The sequence below is a fragment of the Orbicella faveolata genome, unplaced genomic scaffold, assembly GCF_042242905.1.
Source record: "Orbicella faveolata isolate gen_17 unplaced genomic scaffold, um_ofav_v1 contig_36, whole genome shotgun sequence".
Classification (NCBI taxonomy): domain Eukaryota; kingdom Metazoa; phylum Cnidaria; class Anthozoa; order Scleractinia; family Merulinidae; genus Orbicella; species Orbicella faveolata.
This window is the reverse complement of record NW_028301565.1, coordinates 16,589,325-16,613,109: the sequence shown is the minus strand read 5'-3', so window position 1 is coordinate 16,613,109 and position 23,785 is coordinate 16,589,325. Positions and strand designations below refer to the sequence as shown.

Below are 23,785 nucleotides of genomic sequence, written 5' to 3'. Positions count from 1 at the left end.
ACTGCCTCATGTTCTTAGGCAAGTTACTTTACTCTCACATTGCCTCTCTCTCCCCAGGTGGATAAATGGGTACCGGCGAATTTTAATGTTGTGGGTAACCCTATGAAGGACTAACACCCCATCGAGGGGAAGACGAAATACTTCACGTCGCTTATTTGTGCAGAGACCAAGATAGGCCCGGCAAGATGTAACACTTCGGCCCCAAACAAATTTTCATTGCCCTTCACAGTTCTTGAACCGAAAACAGTTTCAGCCCTAAGCCGCTTTAACTGGGATGTACGGAAAGGTTTGGAGCGAGTGCGAGGCATCAGCCCAACCTTATTATAATTTTTTTTAAAAAAACATTCCGTTTTCAGTTTTGCCAATGACCGTTAGGAAAACGCCGATAAGATTTTTCCTTATTTTCCAAAGGGAGATATCAAAGTGTAATTGCGAACACCTTCCTTGTTCATTATCGGCTCGTTTTAGACGTCAATTTGTCCCCCTTCAACAATCGTTTCATTAACAACATCAATCAGTTTCTATTAGAGCGCGAACTCTAAAGATTTTACAGTTCTTCAATGGACTCACAAAACGAAAAACTAATTATTTGTATTGAAAACGTACGAGGCAGCGTCCGCTCATCGGAAACGCGTCAGTTGGTGGTAATTGGACTACATAGTGATATGTTACTTCAGATTCTCAGTTGTGGAGAGGATTAACCACTGGATGGTTGATTTGGCTGGGGTTCAATTAGAATTAACCAAACCACCTGTAGTCTAAATCCAGAAACCGGTACCGCCCGTTTAGATAGCAATTACCTCCCTTTAATATAACATCATGACCAACCAGTCAACATGAGAAATTATACCCTTGAGTAGGAACAGTAATGGTACCGGCTAATGGGTAATGATACAGATGTACAGAGGAAGCTCCGTAACGTCCTTAACAGGAAGGCTTTAGTTTATTCTTCCAAATGTCCCCAGGGCTTTGTGGTTTCACGTATTTTTAATACCCTACGGCTTTCAATTAGATTGCATGAGGTTCAGTTGGCAGATATTTCTCTTCCAGTCTCAGTTTAAAAGTTTGTTAAAACCGTCACGTATTTCATCATCAGAAAAACAAATTAAAAAATGATTCAATATAGAAATTTGAGAAATTTTCAACCTTCATTGACGGTTCAGGCAGTCCCCGCGCGCTTATGTAATACATTATCATCATTATTCATATAATCAAGTGACAGCACCGCGTGACCTGTTATAAGGGGAATTCAAACGCTATTCTGATTGGCTGATGTCTTGTATTTATTTGGTACCGCTAAAAATATTAACATAAATTGTAACCGAACTGTTTACATCCTGCAACAAGCCTTTCCAGTTGTAACAGCAGAGTCGACCTTTTTGTCCGCTGTTTACCGTGAGTTTCAAACAACTGAGTCTTTCTTAACAGTTTGAATTTCCAAAGCATTTGATAAGAGAGTTTTGATAAAGATGTAGCTATAGTGCGCAAAAAAGAGTGCCAAGGAATCAAAATTTAAAGAAGGAACACCAGAACTTTAACTCAGGTAAGTTAGCTACAATATGCGAAAAGCTTTGGCTTCATCAGTATAGCATTTGTACAATATAACGGGACATAATCATTTTACATGTCACGAAATAGGTTAGGGTTAGGATTTTGGTATAGCTGAAGGAGTAAAAATGGTTCGAGGTTAGCTTTGAATGTCTTATTAATATGCCCATTTCAATCAATATTTCAAAGTACAGGTACTCATTTCCTATCTCGAAAATTAGTCCGCAGAACATACTTGTTTAAAAAGCAACTGTTTATCAACGGTTAATGAAATATTCAGACAAAATATTTGTTGTTAATCTCAACACTTAAATTTTCTTTTGACGTTTTCCTTTCTAAAAATCTTTTTTTTAAAAACCATTTTACCATGAAATATTTAGATGCAATCAAACATATATCTCAGCATAGACCTATCTCTAACTGTAAGCCCTCCATTAAACCTTAATATTTGTGATGGACTGAAAAAAAAGATTTTAGTGGAATACACTGTACGTGTTAAGATGTTGGCGACATTTGATTTTTTTCATACATTACATCTGATGGTTGCTTTTGCGCAGATATGCTATTTAAAATATGTAACAGCGCGATGTGGTCAATTTAAGGGACACATTCAGCTTTGGGATCGCGTTGACCTGGACACTTTTTTTCTGAAAAGAGTTCAGCTCAACCTAAAATCAAAGATACCCGTCGAGTACATCTAGAAATCCGCTTCAATCTTCGCAGTGTTTAACTTGATTTTCAATCGTTTACTGAAAAATCTGTTTTTGAGTGTGCTTTTGGTCATCCTATGATATTATTTTTTCATATTTGCTTAAAAACAGTTTGGAAATTAGCTATAAAATGGTATCTAATGAGCATGTGCGCCAGCTCACTATGTCCCTTTAAGCCATTAACTCATTGGATTTCTCAGGAGTAGCAGGGTACACCAACCTATTTTTAGAATATCGTTGCAAAGATTAAGAATAATGATTCTAAATAAATAATGCTATTTGCAACGATCGTTATAAATTTACTGAATCCACGTATAAATTTTTTGCCATCGTCTAAATTCAGTTAGCAAGAAAATAACCGAGATGTCTGGAGTCGAAATTCATGAGTCACAACCAATAGATGGTTGGGGAGGTCCTTACTACGTAGAGCCTACTAACTACTCTGTGGTCACCAACGAAATGCCAATGGAAGACCAAGGGGGAACTTGGGACATGGAGGTCGTGGGAACAATTCCAATGGATAACAGTGCAGAAGTAGAGTCCCTCAAGCAAAGGATAAAAACGCTGGAAGGAGAGAAGAAAGCCCTTAACGATATGTACCAAAAATCTGTCACCGAATATGAACTTAACAAAACAAAGATCATCCAGGATTACGAAGTCAAACTCGGGCAACTTAAAATAGAGAGAGACGATTGGCAGAAAAAGTACAATGAGTCCCAAAGAGAAGTTCAACGACTCAAACAGAAAATTTCCGCCATGGAGATAGAGAATCTTAGAATGATTGAAGATGTAAAGAGAGAGCTCACGAACAAGTGCAAGATGGAGAAGGGAGAGATGGAGGCAAGGTTTTCGAGCGAAAAAGATGAAATGCAAGATAATTTCGAGGAACAGATACAGATTCTGCGAGCGGAAAACGAGGCCTTGTTGCAGACATATCAGAAGAGCACAAAGGAATATGAGATCAAGATAGTGCAGATTCAGCAAGATTACGAAACGAAGCTAGGGCAACTAAAAATCGACAAAGAAAAATTAGAAAAGAAAAATGCTAGCCTCACTACACAGGTAACAACACAGCGCGAGAAATGCTCTGCTCTTGAAAAGCAATACGAAGAAATGCTGGCCAACTTGAGAATTGAGCTTACGGAAAAGTTCCAAGCAGAAAAGGGTGAGATGGAAGCTGCGTGCACAAAAGAGAAAGAGTCGCTTATAGCAGCACACGAAAAGGCTCTAGAAGAATACGAGGCTAAGATAACTTCTATCACTCAGCAATACGAAGAACAGTTAGAACAACTCAAAACTCAGAAGGATAAATTTGAGGCAAGTTACAATAGTTCTTTGGAGGAAATAGCAGAGTTGAAGAGGAGGTGCAAAGGGCTTGAAGAAAACCACAACTTATTGATGAAGGAACTTCAGGATAAGCTAAAGATGGAGTACATACAGAAGGAGAATGATATGGAAAACGAGTTCGATACAGAAAAGCAAGAATTGATCGCCAAATACAAGAAACTCATCCAGCAAAGTGAAGTCCGAATCCAAGAAATAAGAAAGGAAAACAAGTTGGCTATTACGAAATTGGAGGCAGAGAAAACACAGTTAATAGATAAACATGCTGCGGAAATTGAATCGTGGCAGGAGAAGCTTACGACCCTTGAACAAAAGGACAAAGAAGACATGAAAGTTCTGGAGCAAGAGCTGTTAGAAAAATTGGAAAAAGAGAAAGACGAGATTGAAGCAAACTTTATGAAAGAGCGAGAAGAACTGATTGAAGGTCATAAGATGGAGATCAAAGCTTATGAAACCAAAATCACTAGCATGCAGCAAGAATACGAAGTTAAGATAGCTCAGATAGAGAAAGAAAAGGAACGACTGGAAGAGACCAATAGAACCAACATCGAAAAACTGGAACAAGAAATACTGGCATTGAAACAGGGTCATGAGAAACAACTGAAAGATGCGAAAGACGAGATGACGGAAAAATTCAACAAAGAAAAGAGTGAAATGGAAGAAACATTGGCCAAAGAAAAGACTACCTTGATAGAATCACACAATGCAGTGGTAAAGAAATACGAAGAAAAGATTGTCATTCTCCAAGAAGAACTGGATGCAAAAGTCGAGGAGATGGAAAATGAATGGAAAAGCTTAAAGGAGTCACACCAGAAAGCAATAGAGGCATTAAGACAAGAAATGGCTGAGTCAGAGAAACAGCATAAATTGAAAATAAAGGAGCTTAAAGAAGAAATTACTGAAAAGTGCAACAAAGAAAAGACAGAACTAGAATCAAACTTTTCAAAACAGATAGAGGAACTGAAAGCTTCCAATGCAAGCACAATGAAAGCATACGAAGAACAAATAGCTGGAATCAAAGAGAAATACGAGAAGAAATTGGCAGATTTAGAAGCCGCCATGGAGAGTCATGAGGAAAAGTACAAAGAGAAGATTCAAGGTTTAAGGGAAGAGTTGTCTAACAGTATCGATAAGTATGAACAGCTCATAAAAGACACCAAGAAAGAACTGCGACAAAAATATGAGAAGGAAAAGGAAGACGCGGAAAAGGAATTTGCTGATGAAAGAAATCAGTTAACCGAAACTCACGAACAAACTGTAACTGAGTACGAAAAGAAAATAACCGATTTGCAAGATGACCTGAAATTAAAACTGGACAAACTAAGGGAAGAAAAAGAAGCCTTAAAAGAGATTCATTCAAGGAAAGAAGAAGAACTGACCAAAAAATGTACAACAATAGAAGAGACCTACAAGGCTAAAATCACAGAAATTAAAACCACCTTAAAAGAGAAGTGTGACAAAGAAAAGAGCGAGCTTGAAGAAAACTTCGAACATGAAAAACAACAACTAATCGAGAGACAGAGCGAAATTGTGAAGAAGTACGAAATGAAGATTACAGATTTGCTTCAAGATTTTGAGAAGAGAAATTCCCATTTTACAGCGGAAAAAGACAAGCTCGAGGCGCAGAAAAAGAAACTACAAGCACAGCTTGACAAACTCCGTAAAGAAACATTAAAATTAAGAGAGCAGTATGAGACAACGATAAAAGCCTTGAAGGAAGAGATGACTGAAAAGTTCAAAAAAGAGAATTTCGAGCTCGAAAAACAATTCAGAAAGGAAATAGAACAGTTAAAGACCCAACACAACCAGAAGTTACAGCAACTGAAAAGCGAAAAAGAGGCTGTCATCTCTAAACTAGAGCAAACCGTAAGAGATCTCGAGAGCAAGATCAGGGAGTTGCAAAACCAGAATGATCTGAAGATAACAGAGCTTACAAAAGAAAACGAGAGACTAGCAGAAAGTTGCCAAAATCTGGATAGGAAAAACAAAGAAGAAACTGCTCGTCATAAAACAGAAACAGCTGAGCTGAAAGAAGAAACAAAGAAACGAGAGAAGTGGATGGAAGACAATAAGATCAAATATGAGAGAGAACTGGCCAATCTCAAGGAAATTATTGGGCAGATGAAAGAAGAGCTTGAACAGAAAAACGTGCAACTGGCAGCAACAGAAAAAGATTTGGATCGAGTACGAAACAACCTAACAGATAGTCAGGAAGAATTTGATGCTCAGGTAGCCGCGCTAAAGCAAAAAATCTCCGAGTTGGAAAAGGAAAAGAAGGGTCTCTTTGGTCGGATACAAAGTCTTCAAATGACCAAGAAGGAGATTATAAGTAATTACGAAGAACGGATTATCAAAGAGCGAAAGGAGACAGAATCGAAGTGTCAGTCACAGGTATCGAAACTTCAAGACGAGCTGAACAAAGAAGTCCAGGAGAAAGGCAAGCTACATAATGAAATTCAAGAGCTTTTGAGGGAAGTGACAAATTGGAAAAGAAAGTACAGCAATGCCGAGGAAAAACATGTAAACAACATGACAGATTTAAAGAACAGTCACGAAAAACAAATGAATGACCGAAAAAGTGAACACGAGGATGCTGTGGCTAGTTTGAAAAAGAAGCTGGAAGATCAGACATCAACTAATGAGATGTTGGAAAAAGAGAAGCAGGAGCTTACTGTGACGGTTGGAGAGCTGACGTTAACTGTGGCAAGACTCGAAGAGGAAGCTACCAGACAAAATCTAGAATGGGAGAAGGAACTCCTCGCGTTTAAAAGCAAAATTGAGAAGCTTGAAGACGAAAACAGAAAGTTGAATAATGTATCAGAACAGTTGCGTTTGCAATTAGAAGAGGCTGAACGACTTGCTAACGAGAATGAACAGCAAAATAAGGCGGAGATTAACGAGCTCAACTTGAAAATAAAAGACTACGAGACGAAGTTAAAGGTTTCTGTGGAGCTGGAAATAGCAAACCGTGAGATGCTCAACGAAATGTCCCGCTTACGTTCTCAACTTGAAAGTTTGACAGCCAAGGAGAACAAGCTTCACCAAGAAAACGGCGACTTAAAATTAAAGATAACAGAGCTTGAGTATCTGAACAGAAGGCTGACAGAAGAATTAGATTCACTTGCTAAAGAGCTTTCAGACTCAGAGGAAACGTCTAAACGCGAGATAGAACAACTCAAAAAGACTCACGAGACCGAAAGGGGAAAATTCGTCAGTGAAAAAGACAAGGCACTTGGGGAAGTGGAACGACTGCAAAAGGTCATTAGTGAGCAAGAGAGCGTTATTAGACGCTTCAAAGATTCTGTCGAGTGTGCTGCTGAAGAAAAGAAAAGAAACGAGGAGCATTTCAAATTTGAGCTACAAAGCTTAATGGAGAAGTACGAGACTGAAAGAAAGAAGGCTGAAACGTTGAGATCAGAACTGCAACAGAAGTCTTACATTCTTGAAGAAAAGAGCAGAGAATGGAAACGAAAAACAGACGAGATCCAGTTCAAACATCGAGAAGAAAGAGAAACTCTTACAAGGGAAAAGAAAACTTTAGAGGAAGATTACGAAAAGCAGTTAAAGGATTTGAAAGAAGAAGCAACAAATGAAAGAGAACTGTGTGAAAGAAAACTGAACCAACTCGAACAAACCTACAAACACGAGATAAACACAGTTCGCTATGAGCGCGAGCAGTGCTTCAGAGAGGTTACCAGCAAGGAGATAGAGAAGGTACGGAAAGAACTTGAAAGGGAGAAGAACGACCTGCAACAGCAATTGCTGGCAGAAAGGAAGCAGCTTATCGAGGACTACAACAAAAGAATACAGGAAGAGAAAAAGAGGTATACTCAAATCGAGGAGAGGTATAACTCCGAGATACTTACCCTAACAAGGAACAAGTCGGAACTGGAGAGCAGGATCCACGACTTAGATAGGACGATTGAAAGGACCAAAGAGCAATTGACCTACCGTTATACTGAAGAACGCCGAAAGATAGAGTATGAGTTAGAAATGAAGTTGACAGATGTGAGAGAAAAACACAGGCTTGAACTCATAGAACGTTCTGAAATAGACAAGTTGAATATGGAGGCAAAATTTAAAACCTACAGAGAGGAAATGGAAGAGAAACTCCGTCTTGAATACCAGGCTAAGATAACAGCGGAAGTGTCAACTCGTGAGAAGGAACTGCAAGATTCCCTTTACAAACTGGAGAAAGAATTCCGCACAGAGAAAGAGCAGTTGCTGGACGAGGAAAGGAAATTGAAGACGCAGAACGAGATGCTGTTAAGAGAGAAGGATGCTTTACTTCAACAAAGCCAGAGAGACAAAGATGAACTGTCAGGAAAACTGGAACATGAGAAAGAATTGTTAAATGTCACGCTCGAGGCTATGTCCCGAGAACTTTCGAAGCTGAGAGAAGAAAAAACGCATCTTTCCGACTCCTTCTCGAGAGAAAAACGAGAGCTAGAGAAGAAATACGAAGCGGACATGGCAGAATGGAAGAACAAAGTCGAAAGAGGAAAACAAGAACTCGTGACCCGACTACGCGAAGAAAACAGGCAAGTTGTTCAAGCTTATCAGAGGACAACAGATGCAACAATCGCCGAGCTAAAAGATAAACTTGCTAAGGCAGAACGAAAGGTCACAGAATTAGAAGAACACTTTAAGAAGGAGAAAAGCAAGCTGGAGCACCAATTCGAGCACGAGAAAATGGAAATCGAGCAAAACACACAAAAGATTACTAAAGAGCTGAAGATCTTCCTCGAACAAGAATTTTACAGGAGATCACAAGACGAAAGGAAGACTTATGAGAATACCTTGTCGACCTTAAGAAGCGAAATATTCGAGCTCCAGGAAAGCAAGACGCGACTTCAACGCGTCTTGTCCGAACAACAACTGATTGCCTATAGCCTTGGGAGAGACATCAATACGCTTAAGAATGAGCCGCAAGCGACGAGTCCAAGAAGACAAGAACAAAGTCTCCTGGAACGAGAACTCCAAGAACTAAGACACAAAAACGAGAAGTTAAAAATCGCAACAAAAGAGGCCCAGTTCTACAACAGAGAGCTCGTCCAGTGGGACAGTGCAAAGAATTGTCCAGTGTTGAAAACTGCGCAGGAGTTGAATGCAGCAACAGCCTCAAAACCTCCTGTGTCATTCTTTGAACCACACACCAACGGAGATCAAAAGGTAAATACATGTACTTTAAAATCGTACCGTTAAATGACGGTATGCCTTAAGCACATATTAGACCAAGTGCCAGTGGAATAATAACAAGGGTTTTGGCGAAAGCGGCTGAATGAAAATGTAAATGCCGCGGGCAACAAAGGTTGTGAAGCTGCTTTTTGAGAATGTAACCCCCTTTTTATTAGCCATAACAATGACGAGCAGCTCAAAATAAGCAAACTTAATAATCGAGGAATGGCCTGATAAATAAAGGACAGTTTGTTCATATGGATTTCGAAGCAGACATTGCAATAGTTCAAAAAGGGAGATATAAATGGCATTATAATTCAGGTACACTAGAGCAAGAACTTATTTAACAAATTATTGGTCATTATTCGGCGAAGGGAATGTCAATTATTCACTCCCCCTTTGACGAACAACTGTTTCAGTATAACTTTCAGAAGTAAATATCAAAGCCTACGAAAAAAAGCAAAAACTTGGAAAATAGTACTTAAACGAACATGTAATCGCCTGCATACATGTTAGCTATATATGTAAGCTTACTTTAAGCAGTTGCAGCAATGGCAAACCATTTACATATTAATCTTAGGCGGTAAAATAAGCAAAACACGGACTATGAAAAAGAAAAAAATCATCAGGTACCTTTGATTTATCTTTGCTGACTTCATGAACAATTGTAGTTATCGTCTGGAATGCGTTGCTCCCGTCTGAGGAGAAATAAGCACTCGTGATTTCAGTGTCAACTTGACACCTTTCGTGATGGCTGGCGTTACTCGAAACCATTGTGTTCGATTTTTAAATGATTTAAAAACCCATTTCTTTAAAAAATTTTGCTCCAAGGATGTCGGAAATAGTCTTTCGAAATTCCTAATGCTTTGAATACACTGTAGCGGGAGTGATGTCTTTAGAATAAACGAAGATTTCATTCACCAAGAACCAAGCCGACATCATTACTTCCCAGCAGAACAAATGTGGCTTGGCTTAGAAACCGCCCCTTAAAGTGTTGTAATCCCCCGTGGGGTGAGGGGCGCGGGGTTGTCAGATTCTCAAAAACTATTTTAAATACCTGCATTTCTAACGATTATTTTTTTGTACTTTCCAATAGGAAACACCAGCAAAATCTTCTATTCAATCAATATATGCATGTTTAACTCTTTTAGTGTTTATTCTGTTTAAAGGCTTCCGATCGAAGTTCAAAGTACTCTAACAACGACACCTTACAATCAAACAATGATCGACTGGAGAAAGAGTTTGAGAAACTGGGTGAAAAGCTGGATCACTTGAATGACAGGAAAACTGAACTCATGCAGGAGGTAACATGAATGTACTTCACACACACAAAGACTTGTTTTATCCAAACTATCGCCAGAAATCATACCAGCGACACAAGAGTTGTGGTTCAAGAGTTGTACAGGAGTTAAAATGCGACCTTTTTATACCTCGGAACAAACACGTGTAGCCGGTGTTACGTGCCGGGAAATACTCGTATAAAACCAAGTCATTACCTTCTTTGGTTAGAAAACATTGGCCGACCTCTGTTTTCCGTTCAGTTAGATACCATGGTTAGCTCCTTAAGTATTTTTTTCCAGGAGCATTCTCTTATTAAACAGAAGTAGACTACGATTTTGATTATGATTAATTGCGCGTCACAAACAGTAGCTCACAATTTGGGTGTTAGTCTTATGCCGGAAATTACTTGCACCGTTCACTGTTTCCTTGCTTCCTGTGAAAATGTCTTCTTCTTTAACAGGCTGATGACCAAACAGCTTATTCAGGAGGAAATTCATCTGTGACAAACACAGTTCACGTGTACAGCAGCAGCACAAGCTACCAACAGAGACGCAACGATTCCTCGTCGCCTGGACCTAACTACTATTTCTAAATGGCTTTAAAAGTTACGAGTACATGCTAACTGTAGGACAGTCTGGAGTGTCAATATTACTGAAACCTCTAGCTAGGCTCTTGGTAGTTTTGAGTCTCAGAACCCAGCAATGATAGAAACACGAACACGCAAGACTTATATAATTATCATTTCAGTTTGTTGGATCATTGAGTTCTACTTTACAATGTGGAACAAGGATGACGCATTTGAAGGCTATAACCCGTCAACATGTGTTACAAATATTCACCAGTTTGAGACTCAGTTATGGTAATTGAACTTTTATTATCTGAATCAAATTACATATTTCAACAGTATAGTTGTTTCTCGGAGAACTACCACTAAATCTACCTTTGAGTTTATCCTGAAGTTTTGATTTCAAACACTAAACGTTTTACATAGCAATCACCAGTTAGTCCACGTAGCACTGCACGTGACAATTAATGTGCACTGTGCGCGTGACAAGGTGCACTCATTTCTATCTACCGTAAACTGGCGCTTATAAGCCCCTTGGGTTATAGACCATTCTACTTGTAGATTAAAATATTACTTCCGCTTAAACCCCCCCCCCCCCCCCCTCTAGTTTAAAATAAAGTGAATTCGATTTATTACGATGTTTTAAAGCTTAATTAAGAACCCGTATATGCAAAAAGTATTTCGATTAACACTGCTGTAACTCGTTTCAAAACGGTTTTTTTTTTATTCCACTTATAAGCCCCTCCGTTTCCAAGCCCCCACAAAACCCCTTACGAAGTTGTATAAGTGGCAGTTTACGGTATAACATATTTCTGAAAATATGACCTGGTTGGATTTTTTCAGTGGGAAATAAAATAATTAAGTTTTTATTATTGATTTACAATCATTTCATCGGTTGAATTTTCGAGGTTACAAGCTTTAAGGTTCTACAACTAATTCAACCTAGATCAGTTTAAGTTAAATGGCAACTGATGTTTTCTAAGAAAGTTATCACGCAACATGCCCAGGTGATATTGTTTGAATACAAATATAATTATATCCCACTTCAAATGTTGTGGGCATTTTTAAAACCTTTTTGAATTTTTATTAGGATTTTTGAATTTTTTTAGGATTTTTGAATAATTTAGGTGGTGACTACTTTCATCAACTGTAAACCTTAAAATTAGTTATTCAACATCTGTTTAGGTACATCGGAAGTTTATGTTCTTGCTGTTGGCGCGTATTCACATTCCACATGTGAGATGGAAAACTCTCAGCTTATCATTTAGAACTTGAAATTTTTAACGAAAAGTTAATAATACGGACCAAACAAGAGAAAGTTCAACTGCCGGTTCACGTCCTTCTCTAACACGTCTGTGCCTTAAAAACGCCCTAGTCGGTTCCTACATGTACCTAAGGACCAAAGGTTTAGTAATGTTAGTAGGCAACCACGTGCGGTATATACAATTGTTTTAATATTCGATTCAATGTTTTTTTTTTTTTTCATGGTGTATCAAATAGCTATCAGATCTTGTTTCATCTGTTTTTCTTTCAGTTTACCTCGTGTGAAATACTACATAACAGTTTTATCAACTGTAAACCTTTTTTAAAAGGTTAGTTATTCAATATCTGTATAGATAGGTCTAAAGTGAACTTCTACGGGAGACGATTAGTGAACAGTAATTTCTGTGAAACTTAGATACTTCCTAAAATGTAATGTAATACTCGTTGGCTATAGCTACACATTTTATAGTGACCTTGTTTTGAGGCTATCACTTAACATAAAGGTATCCTCTGTTTTCACAGCAGGAATGTACTATTTTCAACGTTAAAATGAAGGGCGTCACGTTAAGTATAATCACTATCTCTTATCGAAATAAAGGTGCATTGGGTTTACAAGCTGAGTAGTTGTTTTCAAATGAGATGTTGACACGGCATGTGATAAAAATGAAGCCTAAAACATAAAAAAAACAAGAACAAGAACATATCAAAAGGTTTTGTAACGCGGTTTCAAAACTGTATTTCCTTTGGTTTGGGTACTGACCAGAAATAATGATAATTACCGGTATATGAAAAAGTGTGTTGTTATCCTGTTTCTTTTTTAGATCCTCCCCTCCCCCCCTCTCCCTCGCCGGGATCTGGCAGTAATGTTCAACTGAAAAATTACTCTAGGCATGGGACGAAACTTCAAGTTACCACTCAAGACGTAGTCAGTTTTGCAGGCTGATATAAATGAAACATCATGTTTTTATTATTTGTTTAAGGAACTGACCTGTTAACCCGACCTGGGTGAAGGTTGTTGAAAACGGAACCATTACTGATCACCCTAAAACAAACAACCCAGCACATAAAAGAAATTCTAGACGGCACAAACGGGCGAGGGGCTAATGCCTCATGAGATACAAATGTCTAAGTGAATCTCGCAACTTCTCTCTTGATTTTCATCCATCATTTTTCACTAAAAAACTTCCTAGGTTGCATTTGTCATACTTGGGAAATTGGCTTTCAACATGGAACTCGTCTTAATCTTGGATGAGCAAGCGACCCGACTGTTTGCAACAGCATGGTGTTTGAAATTGTTACAGCAAAGATATGGCGTGACGCACGTGTCAGACAGATAACTGATAGTCTTTGACCGGATTCAGCTGAACGCGTCATCGAAACAAGAGCTGAAGGAAGACTAGAGCCCACACGTTTCTGAAGATTTTCACTGAAACCGAAGCTCGGATTACGTTTTAAGCGTCCACGATCGTCCACTGTAACTGGTATGTGTATGCTCAGTTATAAACGTCTTGCTTCATCTGTTATGGCTAAGCTGTAATCGTAATTTTTATTTATAGCCTACCGAGTACATCTTGCGTTCATCAGTACTTGACTATGTCTTCGAAGATATTGCCCTTCAAGTCTACACAACTGTATATCCGCAGAAATAGCAAGTAACTTTACATGGCACTGTAGTCAGCTAAAAGGGAAAGGCACGCAAGATATTTCATGCAGTACAATCAAGCGACGATCTCCTGGCATTCTGTTTACCTGATTTCACTCGGTCCGCACTGATCCCAAGATTTCGAAAAATCTCTAGATATAATTTACCATGCCAACTGCAAGACAATTCCTTTGTTATGGTCCCGTTGTTGATGACTATCTTTACCCTCTTGGTTCTGTCTGGCGTAGTTGCTCAGTAAATCGATAATCAATTAACAAACGATTTTCGACTGCTGTCGGAAATCGGTGACAATCGACAAACGTATGTTGTTGATTACTAGTCAGGTCGGGAAAATTAAGAACCGAGTCTCAATTTAGAAGGACATAACACGATATCTTCATACTTCGGGTATCCTTTTCTTCACTGGGACTTCGTCCATGATAAAAGTTACGACTTCCACCGCGAGGTCAAGGGGGTGTCTTTAGTTGGTCTTGTGTGAATTCGTAACGACGTTATTTGAGAATTACCTTTGGTTCAGTTTCATTTTAGGTTCAGTCTGTCTTCTTTATTGCAAATCTAAGCCGTTCTTACTGCTCTTTAGATGATAAAGAAGATGACATTTTTCACATCCATACTGATTCCTAGCACAATTTTCCTAGCAGGATTTTCTACTTACGCCATTGCTGCAGGTAAGAAAAGAACTTGATTTTGCATATTGTTTGATGGAGTTAAGCAATACAGTAAACTACAAGGTCTTGATTATTCCAGAGATACAAAAATGAACCATGTGTCTCACGTGTTAAGCTGATGCTTATGATTAAACATGTTTCAGATAGGGAGTAAAGGCAGATAAATAGAAATGGTAGGGAAGGGGTACATGTAACTGGAGAGAAGCTACTATCAAAAATATACGGCAGTTGTATATTATGAAATACATAGCTTTGAACTAGGTCTTTTTTTTATATAGCGACAGGCTTATTTTGTGAAAAGGTGTAACGAACATATAGATTGTTGATCGGGCAGCTGGACAAAACTCCAGGCCGTCGTGAAGAAGTGGTTCGACTTTTTGTAACATGCTTGACGATACTCAATGTGAATCGTTTCTTCCAAGTCTCGTCCTGTACAGGAAATCTGTGTAACGCTACGATGTGCGATTCGAATCCATGCAAAAATGGTGCAACGTGTTTGGATCATAACAGCAGTTTTTCTTGTGTGTGCAAACCTGACCTGACAGGACGATTATGCGAACTGCATCACAACCGTTGTGACTCTACTCCATGTCAAAATGGCGGAACATGTACAAACGGGGTCGATGCCTTCACATGCACCTGTGCTCGTGGATTTACTGGTGAGACTTGTGGAAAACGGACTGGGGATTGTCCTGATCCACCAAGCATAGTCAATGGAACAGTCAGGTTACGAAATTCATACGGTTTTTACACGTGTAATAGAGGTTACAAGACAATTGGAATTCGCGTTATCAGGTGTGTCAATGGCAAGTGGATTGGAAAGTCTCCCACGTGTCAATCAGGTGAGCTGTGCAAAGTTGTCACGATACATATATAACTGGATTTATGAAAACCGTGTCAGTATTTTGCACCAAATCACCCATACGCACCTTAATTTCACGACTTCTGAAGGCCTTAAAATCACTCCAAGCGACGAAAAATAACATAAAATAACAAAATAAAAAGAAGATCAAGAAAGGGGAGATAAGAGAGTGAAGGAAAAAAGACTGACATTCCTTGTAATTTTTATATCGTCTACTTTCTCTGACGAGAACAACCGCTTCAGCGGGGTGTGATTTCTTTAACACTGTTTCCATAAATCCAGACACAGATATATATTGTGTGAAAGTGCTTAATGACAAGATAGTCTGCACCCAAGAAAAATTACGCCACAAGAAAGAAAGGGGTAAGGAACACATCTCTGGACACGCACCATCTGAGAACACGCACGGCTGGCACGTAAAGCCATAATAATATACAATAATATTTTCGCTCGCACGCGATTGGTTTAAAAGCGTCTCGTGGCTGAGTATGCCCTAGCCAAAAGTGTGAAATATCTTAGTGATATTCGCCAATTTTGAAAAGATCCCGCGTGTTGCGAATAATATTTGAAATATGATGAACACAATAGCCTCCATTTAACTTTGAAAAAATGCGTGATATTTGTCCTTGGAAATTATCTGTTCTTCGAAGCTCACAGTTTTCCTCGAGCTACGCTCTCGATCGGAACAAATAATGTTCGCACACAAATATCCGAGCATGTTTTGGCGCCAATTAAAGGGAGGCTATTCTTTATATATGGTACGAAACTGTATTAATGCTCGGAAATTTTACTCACACATTTTAACACATCCATATACAATGTAGATCTAGCTTAGTTCCGTAGCTTGAACTGCGTGAAAGATAGTTTGATATTTGAACTGGTTTGGACTTACTGACTTCAATAGCTTACACGTTTAAGAGGTTTCTAAAACTGGAATTGTTTTTCGTCTTTCTGACAACAGGAGTAAGACACTCATTATGTAAAAGACCCGACGGTATAAGGCAGGGTTACTTTGAGCCTCAAAAAGATGAATTCACTGTTGGTTCAATTGTCAAGTACGTTTGTAACGGCAAGTACCGTCTCAGAGGCAATGCTGAGCTGATGTGCACTAAAGATGGAAAGTGGTCGCCGACAAAGCTACCCCGTTGTACAAAAAGTAACTGAAAGACCTTATTTAAGAAATATCTAGTCTCTTCATTCATGTAGATTAAAGGTTAATTTTGCATAGAGGAGTGATTATTTTCACAGGCAATGTAACTAAATATAGTCATAGTCTACTAATTCTGAATTATGAACTAGGAGTAAAACCAAACCCCAAAAACAACTTTCGAAATAAAACGCTAACACGGGCAACACTACAAACGATAACCTTATGGAGCCACCTTCGTTGTTAAAATTGAGATATCGGTTACTTCATATTCTCTCCGCTTAGCATCGATTTTTTTTAATGTCCTCTCGGTTAATGCATAAAGGTCTCGTTTTGTCACCGTGTCCCAGATTCTTGCAACTTTTTAGACTGATCTTGGGCGTGCAGTTTTAAACAGTTACGATTTCCATGTTGGAAAAAGTTACCAAAGGCAATAATTTACTTTTGAATAGTAGTCAAACTTCTCTCTGTGACTGGAATCCAAAACGAAGATAAAAACGCTGACATTTGATATGGCATTTGACTGTTAATAAACCTGATAACCATCTTTTAATGTTGCTTTTATTCAGAAACGAAATGCAAAGATCCAGGTAGCCCGAAAAATGGTCGCCGTGATGGAAGTTTGTTTCTAGAAGGAACTCAAGTTCGTTTCTCCTGTAATGAAGGATATGAACTTGTCGGCCTTGGTGCACTCAGATGCGTTCCTAAGTGTCGTGCGTGTAAGACCGTACAATGGAATGGCACTACACCGACCTGCCGGAAAATAGGTAACTCCATTTAAGTCTTTGTGCGTATAAATGACGTATGTCTTAGAACTGCCATTCAGTCATTCAGCCAGCCAGCCAGCTTGTCGATCAATCAGTAATTCAGTCCGTCCATCCGTCCGTCAGTCAGTCAGTCAGCAGTTTAGTCAGCCGGTCAGCCGGACGGTCAGCCGGACGGTCAGTCAGTCAGTCAGTCAGTCAGTCAGTCAGTCAGTCAGTCAGTCAGTCAGTCAGTCAGTCGGTCAGTCAGTGAGCCAGTGAGTCAGTAATAGTATATCTTTATTGCGCCTTACTTTCCAAAGGGAGGTGTTGGTCTGGTTACATTAACTAATAAAAATACAAAATAACATTTACCATATCCGTAAACAATTAATTAGAAAACTCATAGTGCTTATTACATTTGTAAATTAAGAATCTCTTTTCTTTTTCGAAACATGGATATATTTACCTGTTATTTTAGATGTAACTTTATTGTCTGCTGTAAGTAAATACTCGGTCCTGTCGTTATCACTTAAACTGGTGTAACAAGTATCTGCGTTTAAAATATGCGAATGCAGTTCACGTCTTAAAGTGGTTTACCCCAAGGAGATGCTGTTCATGTTCTATGCAATTTTCTTTGCATACTAAACATTTTCATATTTGCCAGTTTGTCTTCGTAATGCATGACATCCTAATCTAAACCCGTGTCAGACTAATACTGGCTGGCTTTGTAATTAATGTCATGTACTTTTCAAATTGATAATTATTTTTAACTTCCTTTTGTGTAAATTTCTCCCTTGAACTAGTTGATGACCTATTCTGGGTTTCAAGCCAGTTTTGCAAATATTGATCCGTGAAGTCAGTCAATTAATCAGGGAGTCAGTGAGTCAGTGAGTTAGTCAGTCAGTGAGTCAATGAGTCAGTGAGGCAGTGAGTCAGTGAGTCAGTGAGTCAGTGAGTCAGTGAGTCAGTGAGTCAGTGAGTCAGTGAGTCAGTGAGTCAGTGAGTCAGTGAGTCAGTGAGTCAGTGAGTCAGTGAGTCAGTGAGTCAGTGAGTCAGTGAGTCAGTGAGTCAGTGAGTCAGTGAGTCAATGAGTCAGTCAGTCAGTCAGTCAGTCAGTCAGGCAAGCAGGCGGTCAGTCAGTCGGTCAGTCAGTCAGTCAGTCAGTCCAAGACACTAATATTGTTTTGATTTGCTTATAATTTCTTGTTAGCATCTCGTTTAACTTTTATTTTAGCTTTTGCTTAATTTTCATTCACTTGCCTTAGCTTTGCTTATTCTTGCATGACCAAAAAATCGCTTAAACCGTAATACAAATCAATTTTTCGATATTTTCGTATTGTTAGCGGCTATTTCCTGAGGCAAATGAGTCATTGACGACGCTTTTTCTCCAGATCCTTTGAGAAGTCTGAAGAAGGTTGCAGAAAACCTGCGTAAACATTTCATCGACAAACTGAGTTGGACGACAACTGACAGCTTGGCTCGGGCAGGTTTATCCTCCGGTGCTGGTGGCCTCGATCTGGTGTTTGTGCTCGACAGCTCGGCAAGCGTCGGAAATAAGAACTTCCAAAAAGGAATCGCTTTCGCCAAAACGATCATCGACGAGTTTGGAATATCCAACTCTGCAATGGGGACAAGAGTTGCTGTTGTTACATTCAGCTCGACAGCTAAAGTTATTTTCAATCTGAAAACAAATGCCATGCCCAACAAAAACGAGGCTATTGCAACTCTTGGTAAGTCAGGTCTTCTGCATTGTTAGACTGTAGGTAACGTTAATTCTGCATATGAGCCAAGTGGCTCATCAGGCCAGAGCTTATCCCGGTTTTCTATAGCATGAAGCGATTAGGAGTATTTCTACACCCCCGCCCCACCTCCTCCTGGATGGGATGCTAGAGCATCGCAGGGTTAACCCCCAGCATTAAATTCCCCGGTACCCATTTAAACACCTGGGTGGAGAGTGTGGCACTGTGAGAGTAAAGTGTCTTGCCCAAGAACACAACACACTGTACCCCGCCAGGGTTCGAACACGGACCGCTCGATCCGGAGTCGAACGAACTAATCATGAGGCCACCGCGCCTCCACTAGTAGTCAGCAGTTAGACTAATAAAGAAGTATGGTAAAATCGAGGTCATTTGTCAAAAGGTTACACCACTGCAGCTTCGTGTGAAACCCCCTCTCAGAGTGGATACCAATATATATATCTAATATATGTATCAGGGTAGCTGACGAAGGTCGAGAGACCGAAACGTTTTATAAATTTTTATACATTTTTTATCTTTTTAAACCAAGAGTTGTCCATTTTCGGTCTCTTTTTAACCAGTTTTTATTATTCACCGAATCGGGACTGTCAATCCTCGTGATCCTTTTGGTTCGCATCTTTGTTGGCTCAGGAAGCACTTTTAACCGTCTATATGTGCCAATATATATATACAACGAATGAAGTTACAATAGCCAGGTATGTTTAAATTATTGGAGGCTGACAGGGCGTTTGACGTTGATTAAGCTACAGTTGGTGTATTTCATTTGCACACAGCGACTTGCTTGATTTTAACTACACACGACTGAACTTAAGAAAAAATATTTTTAATTCCCTTCCCTAATGAGGGCGAGTTTTAGCCTGCTGATGTGCTGATGGGGGAATTTTCTGTGTAAGGTTGCGAATTCTTCCTCTGTATTGACGCCATCATGGTGCCCCACTAAACTGAGAGTTGGGCGTGTCCCGTGCACTGAATTACCGAACTATGACAACAGAAAGAGAAAATGAATAACCTACAGGTCACTTCGCTCCATTATGAAGGTGTCAAACCTAACTTTGTCTTTCTTGATGATTTAGAAAACTTGAACTTTATTGCCGGAGGAACTGCTACACGTCTTGCCCTGAATAAGACCATTGAAGAAATTGTGCCTGAGACCCGCGAGCGCAGCAAGAAAGCGCTGTTCCTAATCACAGACGGCAGATCCAATATCGGCGGTGACCCCGCCTCTGATGCCATGATATTGCGTGACAGCTGTGATTTCGAGATCTATACTATTGGCGTGACAGACAGTGTGGATGAACAGGAGCTGCGAAGCATTGCTTCCGAACCCTTCAGGACACATGTCTTCCTTCTTAAAAACTTTGAAGATCTGACCAAGCTTAAAGAGCTGATAACTGCCAAAGGAATTGGTGAGTTAGAAAGCAGTCACTTTGACTAGATGTTTATTGTCTGGTGCTTTGTTTTTTCGTACTCATGAACTCGTATTAAGTCAGTTTGTGATGTTATTGAAAATCGCTTCCCTCCTCGTTGCAAATAAGTTTGGACTTTCTTATGATATCATGAATTTAACTACTAGACTGCGGAACCGGTGTTTGGTATGAGGTGTAGCCGAGTTGACTATCGCTTAAAACAATGATGGCGAGTAGTACAATTGTTTTCGTAGAGACAAGTTGTTAGTTAAAAGCTAAAGGCTTTGGTATTTTTCAGCCAGATCTACAAAATCGTTTTCCGTTCCAAGGCAAGCGAACGCGATCGTGTTGTATCAGCGTATTAAAACCAGTCAACGATGAGTGAACCACTCAGATACGTGGATTTGCAATAGACCAAGACGAGTTTCTACTACAAGGGCGTAGACCATGTTAATTAAGTTTGTTGTTGTTTGTTGTTGTAAAGACAAAAGCAAAATATAACTATTATAACTTATAGCCAGAGAATATCTATATTACTGATTTGAATGATACTCCTTAATCCTTTGGTTTCCTTTATGTTCAGATTACAGTGAATGTGGTATAGCTGGAGACACTCAGATGAGAAATGGAGACAGACAGAACTTCCGAATCGTAGGCGGCCGTGAAGCTAAACCAGGAGCCTGGCCTTGGCAAGCTGCTGTCTACGTAAAAAGCAACTTCCGGTGTGGCGGTGTGCTCATTAAAGAGAACTGGGTACTAACTGTGGCTCATTGCTTTTTTTACGATGGAAAGGTGGAGCCAAGAGACGTGATGGTTGTAATGGGTAAGAATAGAACAATTCCAATACATTTAACACTCGACTTAGGGGTCTCTCACTGTAAGATTAGGGTGCGCCTCCAATGAATCCGTTTAAGTGCTCATTACAGGCAAACTTAGACCGGACAACGTTAACCTTGTCATTCATAGATGCTTAAACCACAAACATCCAGGTTTGTCTTTATACAGTAAGATTCCAACCTAGATTGAACAATGCTCGGTGCATGGCTTTCTTAAAACATGAGAATGGACTTACAGCGATACTTTGTGCCTATAAAGCAAGTTCAATAACGCACGAAATGCTTGGCTTGTCTAAGAAACCGAAAGTCCGTTTAACGTCTCAGTCATCCTCCAAAACTGTACATTAGTTTTTTTTTTAAACGGCTTTCGGCACTTATGCTTTGCTAGGTGAGCACGAACGATTCGTAGAAGAGGGAAGAGAGCAGAATATACGAGCCAACAAGCTCATCTTTCATCCAAATGCAAGCTTGGCAAGTCTAGGGGATGACCTGGCCCTGATTCGCTTGAAGCATGGGGTGAAGTTCTCACCTTTTGTCAGAACAGTGTGTCTACCTCAACCAACGGATGTGTTCTACGTTAGACCGGGCAAGTCATGTGTTATAGCGGGGTGGGGGTCTTCTAGACGGGTAAGTGTAGCATAACGAAAACTAATATATTAGAAGCATGTCTAGGTCTGTATAAAATCGAAGACACGCCGAGCAACGTGGAAACACCCTCCAAATAGATAAAGCTAAACGATAATGCGTAATCCTACATACACCTTAGGTTGTTTTAGCCTACGTCACAGATACGGTCAAAACCCGTGTGTAGGAACCTATGGCAAATTTAATTTCTGCCGAGAGGTCCTTAAACCACCAGGTTCTTACACGCGGGTTTTTATTGTAGCCGACTTCGCCTTTATAGATCGGAATAGCATTTTATCGAGAGTTTTTTTACGTCCGTCTACACTACAGGATAAGATGTACCGGCTTGTTTATTTTTTTCTAGTCTTAGAACCCGCGGATGGCTAGAAGAAGGTAGCAGGACGTTGGATTCTGGTGCACGTTTACTTTGCCTGTATCTCTTCTCCTAAAAAATAGAGCTATAAAATATATTTAAAGTTTGATCCTGCATGTGACACGGACGTTGCTCACATGAACAGCAGCGGCGTTACACGCCTGACTTCATCCTCCATGAAACCATCCAAAGACGTGTGGTAAAGTTCTATACGCAGACGAACGGGGTGCCATGTCTTAAAATAACTCGAGAGGATTACCTTGGGAATAAAGTCTAGGCGAGGGATTACCTCTTTTATAGCTGTTACGTTTTTCATGATTCCTTCATTCAGGTTTCTCCGGATGATCTGGCAGGGCCTCCAAACGCCGTGCTTCAGCAGATTCAAATCAAGTTCGCATCTCACAAGGATTGCCGGGAAAATGCCACCAATGCTGCCGCAATCAACGATAAAGTCGTCTGCGCGGGAAACTCTAGTGGAGAGAAGGATGCCTGCAAAGGAGACAGTGGTTCACCTCTCGTGGTACGTTTAACTGCAAGCAGGTGTAAAGTTAAGTTTAATTAAAGCCCATGAAGGGAACTTTGAAAAGGTATTTAGGAAAAAACGTTCTGTCGTATTTTCGTCCACCGTTCACGTTTCTCCATTATACGTTAAGACACTGGTCAGAAGGTCTAGTTTTGCCTTAAGAAATTTCGCGCTACTTAGCCTTTAAGGTGAGATCTGTGAAACTCTCTCAAATTTGAACCCTGCTCAAAATTTAACAACTCGACGAGAGTTTGCACTTCTCTCAGATCCTTTGTTTGGGTTTGGTGATTGTCCGGCCATGAGAGTTGAAGCAAACCTTCGTCTCTCGTTGTTAGTCAATTTTTGTAATCGTATTCATAAACGTCTTTCTGTTTCTGCAGGTCAGACGTTCTGCAGATGACAGCTGGGCTGTGGTTGGTTTATCGAGCTGGGGAGAGGGTTGTGCAACTCAAGGAAAGTACGGTGTGTACACACAACTGAAAAATTACATGCGCTGGATTCAACGAAGAATCAGACCGAAGAAAAAAGATAAAGATAAGAACAAAGATTAACGTGTGGTGCAATCCGATCTCCTCTGTAGTGCTGTAGAATGTATTTGATTGTAGATCCAAAGAAAAAGAGACCGCGATAAACCCTGGACGGATGAGGAAAATGACTGTTGGGTGCACAGGGGTACATTCGACTTTCTATTAGCTAAAAATTATTTTACATTTTGTATCTTTAAAATGCTATATTAACATTTTAACATATGAACAATGCATGCAGTCAGATGCCATCTTAATTTAACCCGTTTGTCAAAGGTAGGCTTGTTTTGAGGTGCGTTGCTTTTTCAACGCACAGGCAGCATTTTCGAGGCCTTTACCGTGAATTATTCTCTATAATTTCACGTGACCGGAAGCGAATTTCAGTTTACCATCTGGCTAATTAAGAAGTCTAAGTACTAGGCAAGATGTTTTGAATAATTTTGTTCGATAAATATATAACGAGCCCTCGTGGCATGTAAAGAAGCGATTGGCTACTATCAAATAGGAAGCAGTGAGATGTCTGCATCGTAACCACGTCATTGAGAGTCTGAAAGGTACCCTACACAGGAGCAGCATTGTAATGCTTACAATATTTGTTTTTTTTTTTTATAAATTAAACTCAAAGTACAGTAATGTGCTATGTCTTGAATGAACTTTTCCGGATCACAATTCCCTTAGCTTTACTCAGCTACATGTTTTAAATGGTGACAAATAGAGTGCAAAGTTATCTTTGATGTTTAACTGCTCCAGCTATGCTTCGCCTAAAG

General features: G+C 39.7%; 2 protein-coding genes across 2 annotated transcripts; both read left to right on the top strand.

The window, feature by feature from the left end:
• Positions 1 to 1,348: 1,348 nt before the first annotated feature.
• Positions 1,349 to 11,219, top strand: LOC110040280 (uncharacterized). Its single transcript, XM_089274630.1, has 4 exons — positions 1,349 to 1,543; positions 2,602 to 8,774; positions 9,950 to 10,084; positions 10,522 to 11,219. Exons 2-4 carry the CDS (start codon positions 2,622 to 2,624, stop codon positions 10,651 to 10,653), a joined length of 6,420 nt encoding a protein of 2,139 aa, XP_089130756.1. The 5' UTR covers positions 1,349 to 1,543; positions 2,602 to 2,621; the 3' UTR covers positions 10,654 to 11,219.
• Positions 11,220 to 13,042: 1,823 nt separating this feature from the next.
• LOC110040333 (complement C2-like) lies at positions 13,043 to 23,651 on the top strand. Its single transcript, XM_020745551.2, has 11 exons — positions 13,043 to 13,370; positions 14,133 to 14,220; positions 14,643 to 15,062; positions 16,044 to 16,238; positions 16,799 to 16,996; positions 18,367 to 18,705; positions 19,806 to 20,138; positions 20,722 to 20,961; positions 21,363 to 21,601; positions 22,303 to 22,491; positions 22,875 to 23,651. The coding sequence occupies exons 2-11, from the start codon at positions 14,133 to 14,135 to the stop codon at positions 23,043 to 23,045; spliced, it is 2,412 nt and encodes an 803-aa protein (XP_020601210.2). The 5' UTR covers positions 13,043 to 13,370; the 3' UTR covers positions 23,046 to 23,651.
• Positions 23,652 to 23,785: the final 134 nt, after the last annotated feature.

Bases quoted from the DNA above. Each gene is read 5' to 3' on its own strand.
- LOC110040280 (XM_089274630.1), top strand. From the start codon at position 2,622: ATGTCTGGAGTCGAAATTCATGAGTCACAACCAATAGATGGTTGGGGA. The intron at 8,775-9,949 runs GTAAATACATGT...TTCTGTTTAAAG, and splicing joins ACACCAACGGAGATCAAAAG to GCTTCCGATCGAAGTTCAAA. The intron at 10,085-10,521 runs GTAACATGAATG...CTTCTTTAACAG, and splicing joins AAACTGAACTCATGCAGGAG to GCTGATGACCAAACAGCTTA.
- LOC110040333 (XM_020745551.2), top strand. From the start codon at position 14,133: ATGATAAAGAAGATGACATTTTTCACATCCATACTGATTCCTAGCACA. The intron at 18,706-19,805 runs GTAAGTCAGGTC...TTGATGATTTAG, and splicing joins CGAGGCTATTGCAACTCTTG to AAAACTTGAACTTTATTGCC. The intron at 21,602-22,302 runs GTAAGTGTAGCA...TCCTTCATTCAG, and splicing joins GGTGGGGGTCTTCTAGACGG to GTTTCTCCGGATGATCTGGC.